General features: G+C 44.7%; 1 protein-coding gene across 1 annotated transcript in view; it reads right to left on the reverse strand.

Moving 5' to 3' along the window:
- SNTG2 (syntrophin gamma 2) overlaps positions 1-21588 on the reverse strand; it is a gene marked incomplete at its 5' end in the record, with an annotated part of 196702 nt that overhangs the window by 35674 nt on the left and 139440 nt on the right. Inside the window, 3 exons of the mRNA XM_024756919.1 lie at positions 6784-6900; positions 14789-14827; positions 16415-16544. Of these exons, the coding sequence (XP_024612687.1) occupies positions 6784-6900; positions 14789-14827; positions 16415-16544 (286 nt within the window). The remainder of the gene's footprint in view (positions 1-6783; positions 6901-14788; positions 14828-16414; positions 16545-21588) is intronic.

The following is a 21588-nucleotide window of genomic DNA, read 5'->3' on the forward strand; positions in this document are numbered from 1 at the left end:
TAAAACTCAGCACTAAGAAAACAACCTGAGTAAAAATGGACCAAAGACCTTCACAGATCCCTCACCAAAGGAGACAGGCAGATGGTCAATAATCACGTGAAAATGTGCTCCATGTCATATGTTGTCAGGGAAATGAAAATTGAAACAACACTGAGAGACCACCACACACCTATTAAAATGACTAAAATCCAACACCGACAGCACCAAATGCTGGCAGGGACGCGGAGCAACAGGAATTCTCGGTCATGGCTGGTGGGGATGCCGCATGGTGCAGCCACTTCGGAAGACAGTTTCTCACAAAACTAAACATATTCTTACCATATGATCCATCAATCACGCTCCTTGGTATTTACCCAAAGGTGAAGAAAATTTATGTCCAAACAAAATCCTGAACATGGATGTTTATAGCAGCTTTATTCATACTCGCCCAAACCCGGAAGCAACCAAGATGTCCTTCAGTAGGTGAATGGATAAATAAACTATGGTTCATCAGACAAGGGAATATTTTTTCAGAGCTAAAAAGAAATGAGCTCTCAAGTCATGAAAAGACATGGTGGAAACTTCAATGCATACTATTAAGTGAAGGAAGTCGACCTGAAAAGGCTACATTCTGTATGACTCCATGTGACCTCTGGAAAAGGCAAAACTCTGCAGACAGTAAAAAGATAAGTGGTTGTCAGTGTTGGTAGGTAGGGAGGTACGAATAGGTGGATCGAAGAGGATGTTTAGGGTAGTGAAACTACTCTCTAAACCACAATGGTGGACACACGTCATTGCACATTTGTCGAAACCCATAGAATGTGCAACATCAAGAGTGAGTTGTAATGGAAACTGTGGACTTGGGTGATAAGAGGTGTCCACACAGGTTCATCCTTGGTAAAACATGTACCATCTGGGGGGATGTTAATGATGGGGATGTGTAGGGCCTGGGAGTAGAGGGGAATCTCCGTGCCTTCCCCTCTATTTTACTGTAATCCTACAACTGCTCTAAAAATAAAATCTTTGAAAAAAAATTACCCAGGCTGTTTCATGTCTTTATATGTTGTGTTTAATACACAGCCTTTTCATCTCAAAGCAAATTACAAGGTGAATTATTGTCACGTGGTTACCTTTGGAAGTGGGTATGTGCTAAACTATATACTATGGCATCACACACACACATCTACACACACACACACATCCACACACACACACACACACACACACACACACACACCCCAGAAGGAGCCATGAGAATCCTGCCTCCATGCTGACTTTGGAAATTTTTGTGGCCCATACCTTTCTGATCTCTACCTAACTCTTGTATGTACTAACACTGTGTACTCAAACGTTCTCAAAACATTTGACTTTAGTAGGAAAATATTTACATACTTGTTTTCTTTATTTAATTAACATAGAAATGGAACTGCCACCATTTTTACCTTAAATGATATGAATGAATGAACTGAAAATCTTTCCAAAAGTCTGGGAGATGGACAGTCCACATCACACTGTCTCCGGCAGGGAAACTTCCACACCTGAGAACTCGCCGTGCAGAACTAGGGCTAGCAAGTGCACGGGCTGAAGCCTCCACCTCTGCGGGCACCTGGATGGGGGCCTCATGCACGATCCCTCACCCCACCGCTTCCTTTAAGCTGCAAAGGCTGGAAAGATTCTAACGTAGTCTGTCTTTGCTTCTCGTGGAATTTGCTCGTTGTTATTTGAGGGTTTCCATCACAAACTGTTTAGAGATTTGTTGGCTTTACTGCCCTCACCTGCCCCCCAAATCTAAAGGGTTGATTTTTCCTCTATACCGTTGACCTGTGAACAGCACGGGTTTGAACTGCGTGGGTCTACTTTTACGTGGATTGTTTTCAACAGTAAATGCATGTAGTAAACACTATGTGATCTGAGGTTGGTTGAATCTGCAGATGCAGAACCGTGGATACAGAGGAACTGCATATAAGGAGGGTGGATTATAAGTTATACTGAATTTTCCACTGTGTGGAGGGTCAGAGCCCCTAAATCCTGCATTGCTCAAGGGTCAATTGTATTCTCTTCAGAGGATTTGATGATATTTCCAAATCACATAGCTCAGTCACAGAGCTTTAATGCTTATTATTAAATATTTATATTAATAGATACATTAGATATTTATTTAAATACTTAATATTCACTTTACAGACTATCCAGCCAGTAACCAAGGAGCATCGTCTTCGTGTTCGGCGTGATGTAGATTCAACGGGAGCCACATTAAGAAGCTCCCAGGACGGCGGAAAATAAACGAATTGGTTTGCAGCATTTACTAATAGAGAGAAATTCTCCATAAGTCATCTTTCAATCTCACAGCACCTCTCAAGTAGCCATTTACTTTGTACTTGCTTATAGGTGATATTTAGTAAGGAAATTTAAAAATTATCTGAAGACATCAGGAAGTACACAAATAAATCAAGTCAACTCAGTCTAATTTTTGGAGCGAATATTTATAAATACTACTGGCTTCATCCTTTCATTTCTTCCTGGGAATTACTAGTATTGATTACCTGGAAAATAGAAATTATGCAGATTCAGGAGAAGCAGATGGCTTCTGCAACTTGTGACCATGCAGAATCCAGTGAGATGACATGGAGGCTCATCTGGTCTCTCAGCATTAAGGACCATCTACGTACTGATGCCTCCAAACTCCATCCTGCCAGACAGATGTCGTCCCTGCACTAGAAACAAGGGTACCTAACTCTACTTGAAAATCTCCTTGGGGCATCTCTAGATGTCTCCGGCTCAGGACCCCCCAGCGCTCACTACTGTGCCCCCCGTGGGGCTCCGTCTGGGGCGCCGGTGGCATCCCCACACGGCTGGAACCACAGCCACAGGCTCCGAGTGGTCTGCACCTGTGTGCACGTCTCAGTGGGCTTCTTAAATTCTGCTGCGTTCTAGGGCTTCAGAGGCTGCGACGTGCTATACTGATGGGATGTACGATTTTATATTTACACCTAAAAATCACAGCGTGAAACTACAGGCTTTCTTCAGGACAAGGCAGTTTTCATATTCCAGTGATGTGAGACTCTAATCTGTTAGCAGGCAAGTTTGAATGGATGCGAGAAACTTACATTAGCCTCTGGCTACCCTAACTCCAGTGTGATCCGTAAATGAACGCGGGGCTCATTCAGTCTCACAGGTCTGCATCCTGGACATCACTTCCAGACTCCCCTGGGGTCTTGCTTTTCCTTTACAAGTAAGGGCATGAGCTAAATATATAAAAAAGGCCTCCCTCTTTTTTTGATGTGGACAGAACTATAATTATCAAAAGATGTTGCTGCTGATGACTCTGAGAAGAGATGGGGGCGGGGTGGAAAGTATCTCCTGCAGAAACTGTTAGGAATGCGAGTTAATGAAAGATGCACCTGCCAGGAAATGTCTTTATTGGGAGAAGGAGATGTCAGTTATAGGAAAAGACGAGAGGGCAGGTGTTTCTTTCTTCTTTTTTTTTTAAATTGTGCAATTCAATGTTTTTTAGTATGTTCACAGTTGTGCAACTATCACCACAGTCAATTGTAGAAGGTTTTCATCATCCCCCAAAGAAATCTTGTACCGTTTAGCCGTCACCCTCCGTCCTTCCCCACCCTCTCAGCCGTAGGCCGCCACTAAGCTACTTCCTGTTTCTATGGATTTGCCTGTTCTAGATACTTCATATACATGAAATCATACTATATGTGGTCTTTTGTGACTGGCTTCTTTCACAGGTGTTTCTTTACTACAGGGTAACGCCGCCCTTTCTCCATATCAGAGATGCAACTCTGTCTCCGTGGAATTAGAAATCAGGTAAGGGAGGAGACCCTGGGCAGAGAGAAGAGTGGGCAGAGAGACAAGAGAGTGACAGACAGACAGACAGACAAGCATTTTCTGCAAAGCACCTGCTTTCTGCAAACACCTTCTGAACGGGCCCCGCGGAAGAGACAATATACTGCCGGATCCCACATAATCCAGAACCGGAAATCTCCGGATTTCCAGAACCTTCGCGATACGGGGCTGATGGCCACATGTAACTATCAGCTCACCCGGGAGGCTCACGTCCAGCTGCAGGGAAGTGGAGTGGCTTTGCCAGGATTTCGTGCAAAGTAAGCGAAATCTCCCAGGGCACAGACGCTAACGGGCAATCCAAGGAGCGGCCGCCAGCCCAGCCCTGGATTCACCCAAACCTCAATTTACTGGTAAGAACTGGGCCAGTTCACCTCGGTTCACGGAGGAAACCAGGGTTCCTCGCGCTGCCCTTTCCATCTCTGAGCACCTCCACCAGCTGCACCCAGAATCGGGGGCGGGGGGCGGGGGCAGGCGTCTGTGAAAAGACGCGGTGCATCCCGTGTGTGCCTAGAATACCTGTAACGTAGAAGACGCTGTCGCCAAACCAAACGAAAGGGAGGAGGAGATTGTGAAAGCTGCTCACCAGTGCCGGGGAAACCGGGCGGGGAGGGACCCCGGCCGCGACGGGGGCACATGGGGAGGACTCAGCCCTCGGCCAGGCCGGAGCAGAAAGCTGAGGAGATTTCAAACTTCTAAGAACGCTATTTACAGCAGCAGAAGGCCTGCTCCGGGCAAACCCGAGCAGCTGAGGCCAGCAATTCATTCGCATGATATATGCTGCTGGTGACACGGATCGATGCAAGAAGATGGGCCCTGGGATTTTAAAGTAAACAAGCCAAGCCTGGTGTTAATACAGATGACATTATCCATATGGTGCTTGTGGAGATCCCCTGAGGCCCCCAGATTAGAATTTCTGTCCATGAAATTGAAACGGCCATGGGAAGTGGATGAAATCATCTTTCACTATAACGGGTATAGAAATCTGATTAAATATTTAAAGCATTTCTCATAATTTAGAATGTTGTACTATGTAGGGAAAACTTATACCCTGAGAATATTAATTAACAAGAAAAGAAAAATTAGGAGAGCTCTCAGGCGTGTGACCTGGGACATCAGTCACTTCCTCCCCCAGTTCCGCAGGGGGGAACCCTCCTTCCAGGTACATCGGGTGCAGGTAGGGTGACCCTTTCCTCCTCTCCCAACTGTCACAGGCCAGCGGGAGGTCCCTCTGCTTGGAGCCTCCCGGTACTGATTCTCGATGCCCCTCCCTGATCCACCACTCACGCCCCAGCCGCCTTCCACGTCCCTCACTGCTGTAGCCAGAATTGAGGCCATCGGGGTTATCTGTGGTTATTCTTATGTTTACTTTGTTAGACAAAACCATAGAAAGTTACTTTAGCAACAAATGCTAAATAACATTACTGCATTTGAGAAGAACTCAATTATTATGCAAATCTGTAGATAACCCTCCAGCATCAGTAAATTCACAACCTTGGTTTATGAAAAGCTCGAGTCCCTGGTACAATACTGGCCTGGGTCCTGGGGAGAGAAAAGAAGTCCGTGGGAAGAATGGTAAGGTCTGGTGGCATCCGTGCTTTAGTTCCCAGTGTTGTGTCACTGGTAATCCTTCAGTTTCAGCAAACAGACCACAGTTCTGTACGGGGTCAGCCCTCAGAAACCTGGAGGGAGGCTACGGAGGAATTCTACCCTGTGCGCAAGGTCTCTGTCAATCTTTTCTTAAACCATTTATTGAGGTATGACTGACGTTCAGAAAGCTATACAAATTTAATGTATACAACCTGATGAATCTGAAGATGAGAAAACACCCCAGAAAGTATCACCCCCGTGTTTGCCATAAACGCATCCATCCCTCCGAAGTCAGAGAGGACACGTGCTGTGAGGGTGTGAGCAAAGGGACCCTCTCGCACTGTTGGTGAGAATGTAAAATGGTGCAGCCATTGTGGAGATGGTATGGAAGTTCCTCAGAGAGATTAAACACAGAACTGCCGTATGATCCAGCAATCCCACTTCTGCATATTTACCCAAAGGAAATGAAATGTGAGCCTCAAGACCCCTGCACCTACATGTTCATCACAGCACCGTTCGTAGCAGACAGGACACGACACAGTCACAGTGTCCACTGACGGATGCGTGGATGAACAAAATGTGCTGTGTGCAGACAATGGCACAGCATCCAGCCTTAACAGGAAGGGAATCCCTTTATTTATTTGTAATGGCAGAAAAGTAACAGCACTGTCGGTAAACGGCATCTAACTGTTTAGAGGCCTGAAGCTATCAGGTTCTGCTGGTTTTTGCAGCTCTGATGTTTGGACTCACAGAAGGTGAAATTGCTTTAATCGACAAACTTGGAGGCAGGGCACACACATTATATTTGGTCAGTTTTGGGAAAATGGCACTGGTAGGAATTCGAAAATAAATTGTAAACTGTAGCATTCACCGTTAAATTTCTATCACGGGCCCTACTACATCAGGCTGTTTATTTTTATAAAACTTGGAAGATATGAGGGAAAAATAGCTTTTTAAGTTTCATTATTTGACCGTTAAATTAGAAATGTCTTAACAGAAGGGTTTTCTTCTGTTTTGTTTGTTTTCTGGATTCTTCAGCTATACACGTGATTCTCTAAGACATCTTAGCCTTTACATCCCCACGTCCCAGCCAGCTATTTTAAGCAGGAAAACACTCTAATGTCTTAACGGCTGTTCGATGGAAGGAAAACCATGGACTGGTTGATTTACAGATTTAGAGTAAGAAAAGCCAGCGGGTCCACACAGGCGCCCTTTCCATCTGCGTACGTAGGGGCGGAGGAGGACGGCCGCTGGTCGTGCACCCTCTCTGGCCTCTTCCAAGCGCTAGATCAGATCCTTGCTTCTCTTACAAGAATGGCCTCGTCGGCATCCCTCCCAGAACCCCGGAGGCCTGCTTACCGGAGGAGAGGTGAAGACGTAGAAGGACGAGCCCTTCAGGGCCAGGAACTTGGAACTGAAGGTTTGCGAGGAGCTGGCCCCTCCCAGTCTCTCGCTGACCCACCCCACGTGGACGACCTGCGGAGCAAAACCTTCAGAATTAACAACCAGGCCTTAGGAGAAGCACAGGGCTACCGGGGCGGAGAGAGCAGGCAACACACCACGGGCCGCAGACAGGGACGGGGGAGCCCTCAGCCATGTCCAACCTCCGATCAAGTGGACGCCACAAAGATGTGTAATATCTGGGGTCAAACGTCCAGGCTTCTGCACTGGGCCGGGCTCGAAATTTGAGCTTCTCAGTTCTCTTAGTTTGGGCCAATGCTGGACGTCTCAGCTGCCTCACACTTGTGCCTCCCATACGTAGATTTTTACAACCACGGTATTTAATTACGTCCTATCAGGGGTTAGTATTTGTAATCTGTCTATGAGGTTGCAAAGGCGACTATTGTATTTTCCATTTTTGTAGTAAATATATCGTTAATGCACGTGGGAGGAATGATTGCTTCTTTACAGCTCAACTTCCTAACAACAGTGAAAACAATACAACAGTATTAGATTCCCACAGCTGGCACTGACTGTCTAGTGACACAGAATGCAAACTATAACATATCAGCAAATGTTTAAAAAGTTAACAGAAATAGTAATACAATTTAAAAATTGAGTGCCTGAATTTAAACTAGTACTAAAGTCAAATCCCCGTGTCGTCTCAGCTAAAATTGTAATGTGACACGTACTTTGCACATGGAAACAAACTTAGTAGTAAACGATCATAGACAGGCCCAGGGCTTTAGGGGATGAACGGTCCTCTGCGCTGTCTGAAGGGGGCTGCCCTCCAGGTCTGGGGACCGCAGCCCTCGGGAAGCGCCCTCACTGCAGCCGCGTGAAGTGACTCGAGCCGCGGGGGGCTCAAGGTAGGTCATTTCCTTTCCATTTTTACTTGCTAAATCGCTGACAGCTTTCACTCACGCCTGGTGAAAGACTTCCCAGGTCAGGATGCCAGGTAAAATTTTACAAAAATCCTATTTTCACAGTGTTCCTGGTGATGGAAAAGAGAAAATTAAAGAGTATCATTCTACAGAGAGTGGTAGCCACAGCTAACCAGTCCAGGTGTTGAACGGAAGTTGTCTAGTGCATCAGTGCCCTAGATACAGAGCTTCGTAAGGTGACCCAAATATTCCACGGGCTCATGGACTTGTCTCTTCCCTCTCGGTTTAGCTATTGTCTTGTGAAGGCTTAGGGTCACATCAGTGTGACACAGTTTTAATGTTATAACAGAGAGTTTTATTATTAGTATACAAGACAACCTTATTTCATGTGTCCTTGGACTCATTTAACGTTTCTGGGTCCGTTTTCTTGTCATAAAATGGGACTAGGATTCCCTCACATGGTAATTTCGAGAATTTAACGCTGTACCACAGAAAACTCCCTCCCAAAGTACTAGCAGGCAGGAGGCAAGTAACACACTGCTCGGATGGAATCAGAACTCTGTGGAAACAACACAAAGAGGACTGAGTGCTTGAATAGCCTGTGGATTTGAAACAGATTACACACGTTACTTAATAATGTCTGACTGACTTTCCTCCTTTTTGTCTGGTAGGCTCACACAGATACACTTTTGTTCATTATAACAGGAGCATTAATACTGCTGTAAATCTAAGACGTGCTCAATTTCCATGATTGAAACGAGCTTCATTTTAGTCGGGTTATTTGTTTTCTTACTGCTGAGTCTTAAGAGTTCTCTGCATATTTGGGGGAAGAAACATTTCATTTTCTCTAGCTAGTTCAGCAGCTCCTTGATGTTCTACAATTAACACAGATTCAACGGGTGGTTTGAATTCCACACTCACTACTGCACGAGCACAGTGATTTGTATATTTATAGAAGACAAGATCCATTTTAAGCTCGGTTACTAAAATCAATGAATTGCAACTGGATTGAGTTTTACACAGTGAGAAACAGGGATTTGTTCAGAGATCAGCCTCTGTTCCACGCAGACGGGACGTGTGGCATTAGGAGGCCGTCCTAGTTACCTTAAGTTGGTACAAGACCACCTTGCTGAGCATCACCCAGGGGCAGTGGGTGTTTGGTAACGTTTTACAAACCAGTCATCACTGTAGGTCTCAAACGGCATGGTTAGCAGCATGGGTATATTTTTTTCTTAGTGTACGTTTATCAGCGCTCATGAGACATCCTGTGTTTCTGGACAATATTCACCCCGTTATCCTATTTCTGAGAGGGCTGCCTTCTCAGTAGTGGGGTGGGGACCACAGGTGACACTCAGTGAAAGCAGCTCTGGGGGCAGGAGCTCTGGACGTCAGGCCACATCAGGCCCGTCAAGGGCTCTGCGTTCCACGCCCTTATCTTCAGAAGTGGACGGATGCCACTGCCCTCGCCTGTTTTGAGGGCAGGCACAGCCGTTTGCACGGCGATACTCAGCATCACATGATGTCAGATCCTCTCGGCACCTGTAAGCAGGATCGGGGCTGTCTTTTCTGGGGCTCTCACACTGCTTCCCGCTGGGTCTGCGTTAGACCACATGCTCTCTGAGGATGACACCTGTGTCTTTGCCTGTATCTACCTATGTCTTTACCTGTATCTACTCCGCACCCGCAGGATTGGCAGCGAGGGCTCGTCCCCCAAAATTTCTTGAAAGAACCCATGTGTGGCTCTTCATGTATCACTACCTGTGACTTTATGGGAAGTTAAATAGTCACAGCAGGGAGGACCTGCGTACTGTATCCGCCAGGTGGGCGGACCGGGAGCCTTTTGTCTTACTGATCACCCTCGAAGTGTGGAAGCAGCATCTCTAGAGAGCACGGGAATCGTTTCAATTCTAAATTATTGCGCATTTTAAAGTCAGCCGCAAGCCAACTATCTGCTTTGATACTATATTTATTGCCAGGAATCTTACCAAGATACCTTCAAGCTACTGAGCTAGTGAGGGCCGGTGCGAATAGAAAGTAATTGCCATTCGGATGAGAAACTAAGTAATGGGAAGAAAACAGCCCTCAGCGGGTCTCCAGCAGTACGGCGTGAGGGTCCCTAAAACCTGTAAACACGTTATTTTCTCTGCCAAGAACTCCGAAGAGACCGAGCTTCAGCTTTGGGTCTCAAAGGGGGCTGTGGGGAGGACAAACTCTGCTGGGTTTTCCTTTATTTTTTCATCATATATTCAAATGCTGACAAGTCTCCCATGATCCTCTTTCTCTTCATGACATACTTAGTCATAGATGCAATGTAGATTCCACAAGGGATGAATGATGTACTGGAACCTGATACATAGGAGCTTAATTTAAGACAGGGCTGTAATATGCACAGACATGGAAATATAGATAGATGATAGATAGATGATAGATAACGATAAGATAGATAGATGATAGTTAGATGATAGATATAGATGATAGGTAGCTAGCTATCTAGCTAGATGATAGATAGATGATAGATGATAGATGACAGATAGGTATAGATAGACAGATGATAGGTAGCTAGCTATCTAGCTAGATGATAGATAGATGATAGATGATAGATATATGACAGATAGGTATAGATAGACAGATGATAGGTAGATAGCTAGCTAGCTAGATGATAGATTATAGTTAGATGATAGATGACAGATAGGTATAGACAGATAGATGATAGGTAGCTAGCTAGCTAGCTAGATGATAGATAGGTAGCTAGCTAGATGATAGGTAGGTAGAGAGGTAGATAGATACGATGGACGGATGGGTAGATTAGATTCACATTATAGACTGGTCAAGGGTGGGTAGAAAGCTGAAAGTGTAAACTTCCAGGCTGAAATGGACAAGCTGGGATTCTTTTCCTAGCATAGCAGCAGCAAGCGTTCTTTTGTGAGGACAATTTGTCAAGGGAGAGATTTTCCATCTGATTCTCACTCAGCTGAGCGTTGCCCTGTTTCTCTGGAGACACAGACACTGGTTGTGGAGCCCCCCTGCCCCTCGGTCCTGCCGTCTTCCTCCTCCAGGGCTGGGGCAGTGTCTTATTTTGCTGCTTCTCCTTCCCACGTCTGCTTAATGCAGTGCCGGGCACAGCATCCAACAGGAGTTACCTACTGAGAAGCGAACTGGGACTCCTTTTCTGGCCAAGATGGAAACATACATATTGTGAATAACCTGAAACGTCTATAAATCGGATGTGAAGTTAATGAAATTCCATATGTAATTTAATTCTGCCTATATTAATTAGCAAAGAAATAAGTTATCGCTTAGCTATTACTGGAAACATTGGCTGCTTTATGAATCTTTTTTAAATTTTACGTTATGAATTTTCTATGGCTTATTACATAATCCAAGAAATGTATATTATAATTTTATGAACACCTACTTGTCCATCAGATAACAATTGTACAACTGCTCTGTTCCTTTTCACAGAAAAAGCTAGAATAACTTGAATTATTTAAGCCTCTTTTGGATTTGGTGATTAAGGTACCCATATTTCCTTCAATTCAGGTTTTCGGGAAGAAATTTATTTTGGAAAATAGATTCTCGCTGTTTTCGCAGGGTGAACACATGTCCTGGTTTTCCTGGGATGATTCTAAAGTTACTCCTGTTGTCTTAGTGTTACTTTTAGGTCAGTCTCCATCCCAGACAGAAGTGTCCCAGTTTGGATGACAAATTACACAGTCATTTTACTTATCAGATATAAGAGTCTAAAAATCTATACTTATGCCTTTTGTATTATCCTTCTAATTCTGTTTTCTTTGGGTTTTGTCAATTTCAGTGGTTGTCAATATCTTTATTTTTGTCTTATTTATCCAATATTATTTTTTGCTACATACCAAAATCAATAATTAATTGTTCAAAATGAGAAAAAAATCCTTCCTGTTTTTATTTTTTAAAATTTTTTTTGCGGTACTTGGGCCTCTCACTGTTGTGGCCTCTCCCCTTGCAGAGCACAGGCTCTGGACGCGCAGGCTCAGCAGCCATGGCTCACGGGCCCAGCCGCTCCGCGGCATGTGGGATCTTCCCAGACCGGGGCACGAACCCGTGTCCCCCGCATCAGCAGGCGGACTCTCAACCACTGCGCCACCAGGGAAGCCCCTTCCTGTTTTTAAATAGGGCCCAACACCATAAATCTAAACTCCTATAATGCACACAAAATGTTTAGTTTTTGGAGAAAATGTGAAAGCATCCTCTACTGAAATCTGGGCAAATTGGGGCAGGGGTTAGTTCTTTTACAACCTCACATAGTGAGGCCTGTCTCTGATGTTTCTTTCCAGATAAACAAATTCAAGCCCTTAAGTAAATTCAAAGTTACATAGAAATTTTAAAGTTAAAAAAAGACTTTAGATTACCCTTTGCAACTTTCTTCTCTTATAGATTAAGAACCTAGGGCTCATGTGTTAATGTGTCCCACCTGCACCACCAGAGAAGGGATTAGGTGGGATTAGAATCCAGGTTTGATTCACCTAAGGCCACCAAGACTGACATCACACAAACGTGGCTTCATATACGACAAAATTTCACTAAGATAAAACCAAAGCGAAATCACTCCACTGCCTTTGAACCATGATTCATTCCATGTCCTCTGTGTTGGGAGTTTTGCTCCTCAGATAGTTTTAACTTCCCCTGAACCTTACTTCTTGATTCTCTCTTGTGAGTCAGTGGGAAAGAGGAGTTTAAATTTCTAAACAAAACAAAACACGCTTCGGTTTCCAGACTGGTGCTCTTCCCAGCCAGCCGGGCAGTCAGGTACAGCCGCAGAAATGCAGAGTGCGCTCCAAATGCGTCAAGTTCAGGTCCTGTGAGAGCTGCTCAGGTCTCAGGGCAATGGGCATTCACGTGTGCCTACACGTAACTGTTCCCAAACCACTGACCATGCATGATGTGTTTGGGAAGTCGGGGACAGGACGACTCCCCTCTGTGACAGGACGTGGAGACACTGAAGGAAGGGCTCCACCTGCAGGGCACTCTCTCCTGTGCTCCTGAAACGGAGCAGGGCCCGTGGGGCTCCGGGGCCTGGAAGCCTTTCTGTGCTCCCCGTTTCCTGTTTGTAGGAAATAGGCTGCATTCAGCCTCCAAGACCAGCCCTGGGATCCAAAGGGCAGGTTCAAACAGCTGCTAATCAGGGAAGGGAGGGGATGCAAAGACAAGGGAGGAGCTGTCAGGAAACAATAGTGCAGCCTTGGGGCAGGGCCCTGGTTCCCCTCAAGGGATACACATAACAATGTCTTTGAGTTCTTCTGCAGAACTAAAACCCCCAACAAATGGAAGATGTTAATTTCTTGATGAAGCATTCCTCATTCCAGAGAGAAGGTCACAGTTCACCCACCATCACCTGAAGCCAGATGATCTCTGGATTGAAGGAATGCAAGCCCTGCAGGCACCCTGATCCTTTCCAGCAGCCCTGCCTCTTGACCATAAGACTCCGCACTACCGCCTCCAGGTCAGGACACACTGTTTTGAGGGCATTAGCCCGCTGTGGCCCGCTTTGCCAGGCAAAGCAATAAAGCTCTTCTTTCCTACTTTACCCAAACTCTGTCTCTGAGATTCAATTCGGTGCCCGTGTACAGAGGCCGACTTTTGGTAGCAGTCTTGGAAGAGTCTCTGATTCACGACAAAAAGGATCCCCCGGGGACACTTTGCTAGTTTTGCTTGTGCCAACAGAAATCCAATTTCAAATGGCAAATTATTCTTGGAGACAAAAACACCAATTTGGTCTATTGTCCCACCAGCTTTGGTAAATAAATCCAGAGAAGACAGGCTTTAAGTGTGAACTAGGGGGAGGTGTGTCCTCAGGGGAAAAGTCCAAGAGAAACTTCTGTCTTAGAAACACTAAGCCCAGCAGAAAAGCTGTATTTTATGCGTAAGAATATGAAATGAGTCCTACAGTAATCTGAAGACATTTATGGGACCATTACTCATTAAATAGCTAGCCACCCTCATTTAGCTATGTAAACAAAAATAGCTGTTCATAAATTTAGGAAAACATTACAACAAATAAAAGTTAGAAGAACCTTTCTTAGTGTTCCTTATCTAATTTAGAAATGTTGACTAGAGGGGTTTAACTTAAAACAGGGTCCTAATTTCCTATCTTTTTGCAGAAACATTTGATTGGCAGGTACTCTCCGGAATGCCTTCCATTTTAACGTAAATGTTATCACTCAGCTCTATGTGAAGGGCGTCTCTGAGTGCTATTTAAAGCAAACTGAACACATTCCTTTAGTTTGCTTAACTCGAGCCTACAAGGTATACTGCCTCAGACCTATATGAAAGACACAACCAGAAAGCTAAGAAGCTATACATCTTAAAAAGTTCACACTTAAAGCTTGAACTATGACTTTATCAAAAAGGAAACAGAAAAATAATGTAGTGACTTCAAAGTGTATTTACCTGATACACAGCTAAGTACTTACAGACCTAGTACCTGAGCAGTCCTTGAACTAGAAAACCAGGCGTATTACAGGTTGGCCTCTGCTCTCGGAACGAATGAGCCGAGGCTCCTGAAGACGCAGGGCTACCACCACCAGAACACGCGGCCTCAAGGTGGATAAGGGCCAGCACGGGGCGCAGGGGTGGGGTGCTTCCTTCCCATCTGCAACAGCAGCTGCCCAGTCAAAGCCTCCCAGAATGAAACTTCCTGAACGAGGACGTGAGCTAAGAAAATCACAGGATGCTGAGGGCTCCAGATTACACAGGTGAGTCTCAGCTGTCAAACCCTCTGAGCTTAAACAGTCACATCTAGGTTATCATTTGATCACGATTCCTTAGAAAATGTAAGTGCTGATAGATCACTGATAACACGGCACACTCAAGGTCAGAACGATTCCTCCTGCACTATTTCCAGGACAAACGAGTAGCTTCCTGGAGTTAACACTGAGGGTGAGGATCGACTTCAGTCCGATGTGTGCTAATGCTTTCCTGTCAAAATTTCCAAACCAAATCTCAAAAACAGAAAGAGGCTCCCTTCGGGGACATTGTATAATCAGCACAAAGCCCACAAATCCTACCTGGTCACAAGGAGAGCGGCATTTATTTGCCATCTTCATCTGCAGAGAGAGGGAAGCAAGGAGTCAGTATGACAATGTACTGATGCCATAATTTTTCAACCTAACTGGCAACTGGATTTAATTAGCTGCATGAAATGTCCCTGCATGAAACGTTTCCTTTATGAGGCATTTCTTACCTGAAAACCAAACCAGAGCACGTACAGATGTCTGGCAATGACTCTCATAACAGAAAACCCAAGACTAGCGTATTGACGCTACTGTTTCAAGCATCAGCTCTTTACTAAGTGAAGCTCTGGGGCAGCGGACGCTTAAATTTCCACGTCTGAAATAACTGGGGAAGATGATTTCTGTACTACATGGTCTTAGGTAATTACCGTTTTCACAGTTCACATTTGATTCTCCCAGCAATCCTGCAAAATTTAACCAGTGAGGACATGAAGGTCCAGAGTAATAACAAGGTCAAGCCTACCCAGTTGGAAAGTGGATTTGAATCCACAGTTCCAGCTCGAAAGCGTCTGCGTCTCCCTTCCTCTGCTCTGCCCAGTAGCTGCAATGTGTGAGATTCATCTAGAACCATGCATTTCTGCCAATATCAAGCTACCACCACCTGGTTTTTTCTTTTCCTTTTATCCACCCAGATACCTTTGGAATTCAAAATGTCAAGTTGGAAAACTGAGGTCTTAGAGAGGGTCTAGTACTTCCTCTGTAGCTGAGAGCCTCTGAGGTCTTTGGAATAGAAATCTCACATTGCTGCTTCCCTGATATTTCAAAGTGCTCAGGCGAGCTCTGTTTAGTAGTTTCCAGGAGCGAGGCAGGTGTGAGAATACGCCGTGTGCATCCAGACCCCCAGGGTCCTCCTGCCACCAGCTGCCCTGGGCCACAGCAGGCCCTGGGGTGCAAACGTGGACAAAGGGGCAAGTCACCCGCAGGGACTGAGAACAAGGAAACGGGTCCACGGCCTCCTCGGGCCAAGGGCTGGTCCTTGCATGAGCTGCCCGCAGCTGTGGCCATCAACTTACTGCCGGGATACAGCGGTTGCTTTAGGGAACTGAGTACTTTATTCATGTTTTACTCTCACCCCATCTAGTTTTATTGTTTCATTTTGAAGTTTCATATTGACCTTGATCATCAAACAGATCACTCAAAGAGACAGAGCGCTTTTTCTTTCCTGGGTGCCTGCGGTGAGCCATTGAGAAGGGATGTTTGTGGCGGAGGTGCCTCTTTATAAGTTTCCTTAATGTTTTGGAGAATTGCATATTTAACCCAATTGGGTTCCCCAAATAAAAATGTCACGTTACATCAATGCATTTGGATAGAGTGTATATAGAATTACATGCACACAAATACTTCCGTGTAGGTGCGTGGAAAGGAAGAGGGAGAGCCAGAACCAGCGGGGAGGTGTCCAGAGGTTTGATTCAGTCTACACTCTTACACCAGGAAACTTTTAGATGACTTAATCTTTAACTTTTTTAGTCAAAGCTTTGTTACGTTGAAAAAAAAGTGCATGTTCTTCTGTTTAATGTTATTACCAACTGTTTCAGGATTCATCATAAGTAACAAAACATCGTAATTCTTTTCGTGGATTAAAGAGCAAAAGCAGGGACAGTGGAAAGTCTCCGTGCTCACTTTTTGCAGCGTCAGGTCGCTGATGTTGGCAGACACGGCCCTCAGCCAGGCGGTGCACTCCTGCGCGGTGTAAAACCAAAGGCTTCCCGAGCTCGCCCCATCCAGGGCCTGCACCTCAAATGCACTGGACCTGCAGGAGGAGGACAGGAGATGCTGGAAGGAGGCCCCTGGGGTCCGATGCCCCAGGCCCGGGAGAAGGCGGCGCCCACTCCGCCCTGCTCAGCACCGACCTGCAGTCACCGCGGGAAACACAGCTCACAGACGTGGGCACAGCCTAACCCGTCTCCGTATCTTAGGTAGGTTTACTGAAATGAAGTTCAAAACGCTGAAATCCCTATTTCTAATTTAATAAAAACACGAAAGGCAGCTCCTGTAGGAAATACACTTGCTCTTAGAGCAGTGCTGGAGTTACTGTTTTGTGGGGTCCTTAGCAGTGATTCTTTCGGAGACCACTTATCATGGTCGGAAGGCTCTTGACCCCGTGACGATGGAGCAGGTCAAACACCACCATTCCTCAGCGTCGATGGTGTTTTAGGACCACACGTATACGTCTGATTTACAACAGAGCTTTTGAAGAAGTTGGTTCTCCTTTATTGTTAACCATGAGAATCAACCTGCCACAAACCCACCCATGGCAAATCATTCATAACGGCGACATCACTGTCTCTAATTCAGTAGTTCTCCCCTATCATGCAAGCTGTTTTTCCAGAGATAATTTCCATATAACTATTGCTATAGACCCCAAAACCTACATGTTAAAGCCCTAGTCCCCAGTGTGGGTATATTTGGAGATGGGACCTCTAAGGAAAGAAGCTTAGGTGAGGTCAGAAGCGTGGGCCTCATCCAACAGGACTGGGGGCCCTAGAAGAAGAGGCCCCAGAACTCTGTTCCATATGAGGACACAGTGAGAAGACAGCCGTCAGCGAGCCAGGAGGACAGTGCTCACCAGACACAACCCTCTGGAACTTAGATCTTGGACTTCCAGCCTCCAGAACTGTGAGAAAATAAATTGCTGTTGTTGGAGCGCCATCCCGCCCCCCCGCCGTCTGGTATTTGGTAAGGCAGCCTGCACTGACGAACACAACCCTTACGACAGAAGAATGTCACTTACACGTCTGTTCGTTTTCTCTCAAGAAAACTCTGCACACTAACCCATGCAGCTTGTATCTCCACGGCCTTAAGAAGACAACTGAACGGCTAAAAATGACAAAACAAACTTTTTTTAAACAAGGTTGGCGCTAAACTGTGTTTTAATAGTCTTTCAGATGTGTGTTCTATCATGGTTTCATACAGGAAAGGATACAAGGGCGGGAGAAGGAAGTAGAGACATTATAAACCAGCCCTGCGTGTTCTTGGGCCAAATCTACGAACCAGGGTTTCTCCGATTAAACAATCCGTCTGTCTTTTTTATAAGTAGATATCCCTGACTAGGTATCATTCCCACCCTAATCGGCACTGCTTGAATCAGAACACAAGGTTCATTTACAGACAAGTGTGTTATTGTCCCTGCACCCCGCGCCAGAGCCCCGGCTCAGAGAGTTTACCTGGCGAGGGGGTGAGGGACAGGCCACAAAACCTACAGCTCCTGGTCAATTTCCACAGGAAGTGACTTCATTTGCAGTAGAATGTGGAGAAGTTCAAGGTCACGGGCACTTCAAAAACAGTGGAAGTTTCGGTGAAAGGCGATTAGAAAGAGTTTCGTAAATTAAATGAATACAGGCTGAACTGCTGGCCAGCTAATTTTCAGGAGAAAACCTGAGAATAAAACAGCTGGAAGGAGCTCTCCCGTGGTCAGAAGTTTTTCAAAGGAACCCAGATTTGACTGGAATATTCTGCCGATCCATTTACACCACAAAGCTTTGCTGAAAATGATAGACCAATCCGCTGGAAATGAGTGAAGTTGAACAGCCGGGTGTGGTCACAGGAAGAAATCAACCTCAGGCTTAACAGGACTGCGGGGAGAGCGGTGCCCAGACTTCACTAAAATGACCCAGCCGGTCACTAAACAATAAACAACAAACCGCAGGCAGGGGTGTGGGGTGAGGACCTGCGCCCGGAGCTGCTGGAGACAGGACAGTGCGCCGCGCCGCCTGGGGAAAAGCAGGCACGGAAGGTGTCTGCGAGGTGACCAGACGTCACATCAGGCAGAAGGACTTCAGAACAGTCGTTGTAAACACGTCCAAGACACTAGAGGAAAGCTTGCTTAAAGAAGTAAAGGTACAATGACGACGTCATTTCAAATACAGGATGTTAGTAACGAGACAGTAGCTACAAAAGGAAGCAAATGAGTGCATTAGGGTGAATGAGTATAATAACGGAAAAGAATTTGACTGGAGAGGCTTGACGGGAGGTTCCAACCGACAAAGAATTAGCAAACTTGAAGACAGATCAATAGTTTATGCGATCCAAGTAGAGACGGAAGGAGGAGTGCAGAGAAACTGTCAGAACCTCTGACACTCAAGCTGGAAAATGAAGAAAAGGTCTCCCGTTACTGCACGGAGGGTCCCCCAATGTTGCCATATCTATTTGGCTTACAGTGTTGTTCAAGTCTTCTGTTCTCTTCCTGATGTTCTGCCTGGTTTTTCCATACACTGTTGAAACTGGTATACTGAAGCCTCTGACTATTACTGTTGAATCGTTTATTTTGCCTTTCAATACTGTTAGTTATAGCTTCATGTATTTTGGTGTTCTGTTTTTAGGTGCATATATATTTATAATTGCTATATCTTCCTGATGGATTAAACATTCATCTTTTTAAAATGTCCCTCTTTATTGCTAATAACATTTTCAGTTTTAAATTCTATTTTCTATGATATTAGTAAAGCTACTCCATCCTTGTGTTTGCTGTTTGTATATTTTTTCCCATCTTTTATTTTCAATCTATTCGTTTCTCTGAATCTAAAGTGTGTCTCTTGAAGACGGAATACAGTTGGATCTTGTTTTTTCTACTCGGTCTGAAAATCTTCACCTTCTAACTGGATTATTCAATCGTGCAAATGTAATTTTATTATTGGTATAGTTAGATTTTATGTCTGCCAAGTTACTTTTCATTTTCTACGTGTCTCAAATCCTTTTTGTTCCTCTTTCCCTCTTTCTTTTATAGTATGTGAATATCTTCTAATTAAACATTTACATTTCTTTAATGATTTTAAATATATATGTGTATATACATACAAATAAAGATCAAGACATAAAGAAAGCAGAAGGAAGAAAATAATGAAGATTAGAGCTGGAATTAATGAAGCAGAGAAGAGAAAAACAACAGAGAAAATCAATGGAACCAAAATCTGGTTCTTTAAAAAGAACAGCAAAATGGACAAACTTTTAGCTATATGGACCAAGAAAAAAGAAAGAAGAATCAAAATACTAGAATAAGGGGTGAAAGTGGAGATATTACCATCAATATTACAGAAACGAAAAGGATTATAAAGGAATCCTTGAACAATTGTATACCAATAAATGAGATATACTAGATGAAATCCTAGAAAATACAAACTACCAAAGTTGATTCAGGGAGAAATCTGAATAGGCAATATTACAAGTTTAGAAATTGAATTTTTAACCGAAAAACTAACCACATAGAAAAGCTGAGGCCCAGATGGCTTTACCACTGAGTTCTACTAAACATTCAGAGAAGAATTAATAACGATTATTCACAAACTCTCCCCAAAATAGAATAGAACATTTCCCAAATTAGTTTCTGAGGCCAATACAACCTTAATATCCAAACCACAAGTCATCACAAGAAAACTACAGACCAATATCTGTTTTGAATATGGATGCAAATCTCCTCCGTGAAATACTAGGAAACTCAATCCAGGAACATCTATTAAGAATTATACACCACCATCAATGGGAGTTACCCCAGGAATTCAGTCAGTTTGACATCTGGAAATGTTATACATCACAGCAACAGAATAAAAAACAAAAATCACACAATCATCTCAACAGATGCAGATAAAGCACTTGACAAAATCCAAAATGCTCTCATGCTAGAAAACACTCAACAAACTACGACTAAAGGGGAGTGTTCTCAGTCTGATAAAGAGCTTCTACAAAAGCCCATGTAGGGGGTGTAGACAGTCGGCTCTGAGGAAAATGGATGAGATCTGAATCCAGTACGTTCGTGCTCCAGCTGTGTGAGACAAGCTAGACGCCTAGCCTTTAAAAGATCCTTGTCTACACAACGGGTCTTGAAATGCCAATTATACCACAAATGGAAATATTGGGAGAAACGAGCGGGGTAACGTAAATATGGTTATACCAAACCCACAGATCCTACACAAACATTGCTACCAGTGAGGTTATCTGTCAAGCAAAGCAATACAAATTAAACATTATATGAGCAGAAACGGTGAAAGTGTTGGCACGAATGCTGATGACAGATGCCAACGTACCAACAAAGTATGAAAACAAATTCGCACTTTGGCTTATTGTACAAAAGTCATATTAATTAGAGGCAATGATACAAACTCTGTGCGTGTCTGCCCGAACGATGGATGGACATTCGTGTCTCCTGATTGACTCTGAGGTTTTATTTTCTCAGCTTTTCACGTGTGCGGTGTTCAGGCTCTCCTACGACGTCCCTCCCCCGTCCACAGGCGGATCCTGCCTCACGGTTCTACGGTCATGGCATTTGCCCAGGATTCTCAGGACTTTAATCCTATGGTCAAGGTCACAGTCAGAACTAGAAATCCCAGAGTACTCGCTGCTCGGGACTCGGCGTGCTCTGAGGTCACGTGTCAGCTTTAAAAAATCAGCAGTAAAACCTACACCCAGAGAAGGTAGAGTATTTGGTGCGTGAGTTTCCCGGGTAGAAACCAAGCCAGGTCCAGACACCATTGTCAAGGGCCAGGGAAGAAATGACCCTGCCCGTGCCTTTGGAAAGCCTACCTGCTTCCAGGATTCCTTCGAGCCCTGAGAGGATTTTTGATTTTCGAAGAGAAAACTGGTAAGACAGTTTCATACCGTAGGAAATGAGCTGATTCACAGTTTCTGGCTAAGCAAAAGAAATCTATTCCAATAAGATTCAAAGTGCGTGTATCTTAACCTATTAGAAGATTGAGGAACTGAACGTTCCATGTTGAGTCCGCACTGCCTTTGGAGGAGGGGGGGTCTGCACCTTCCCCTCCTGCCCCCCCCCACCCCCCCCACTTCTCCCCAGATGACAGCTC

The sequence above is a fragment of the Neophocaena asiaeorientalis genome, unplaced genomic scaffold (genome assembly GCF_003031525.2).
Source record: "Neophocaena asiaeorientalis asiaeorientalis breed wild unplaced genomic scaffold, Neophocaena_asiaeorientalis_V1.1 scaffold703, whole genome shotgun sequence".
NCBI classification, from domain to species: Eukaryota; Metazoa; Chordata; class Mammalia; order Artiodactyla; family Phocoenidae; genus Neophocaena; species Neophocaena asiaeorientalis.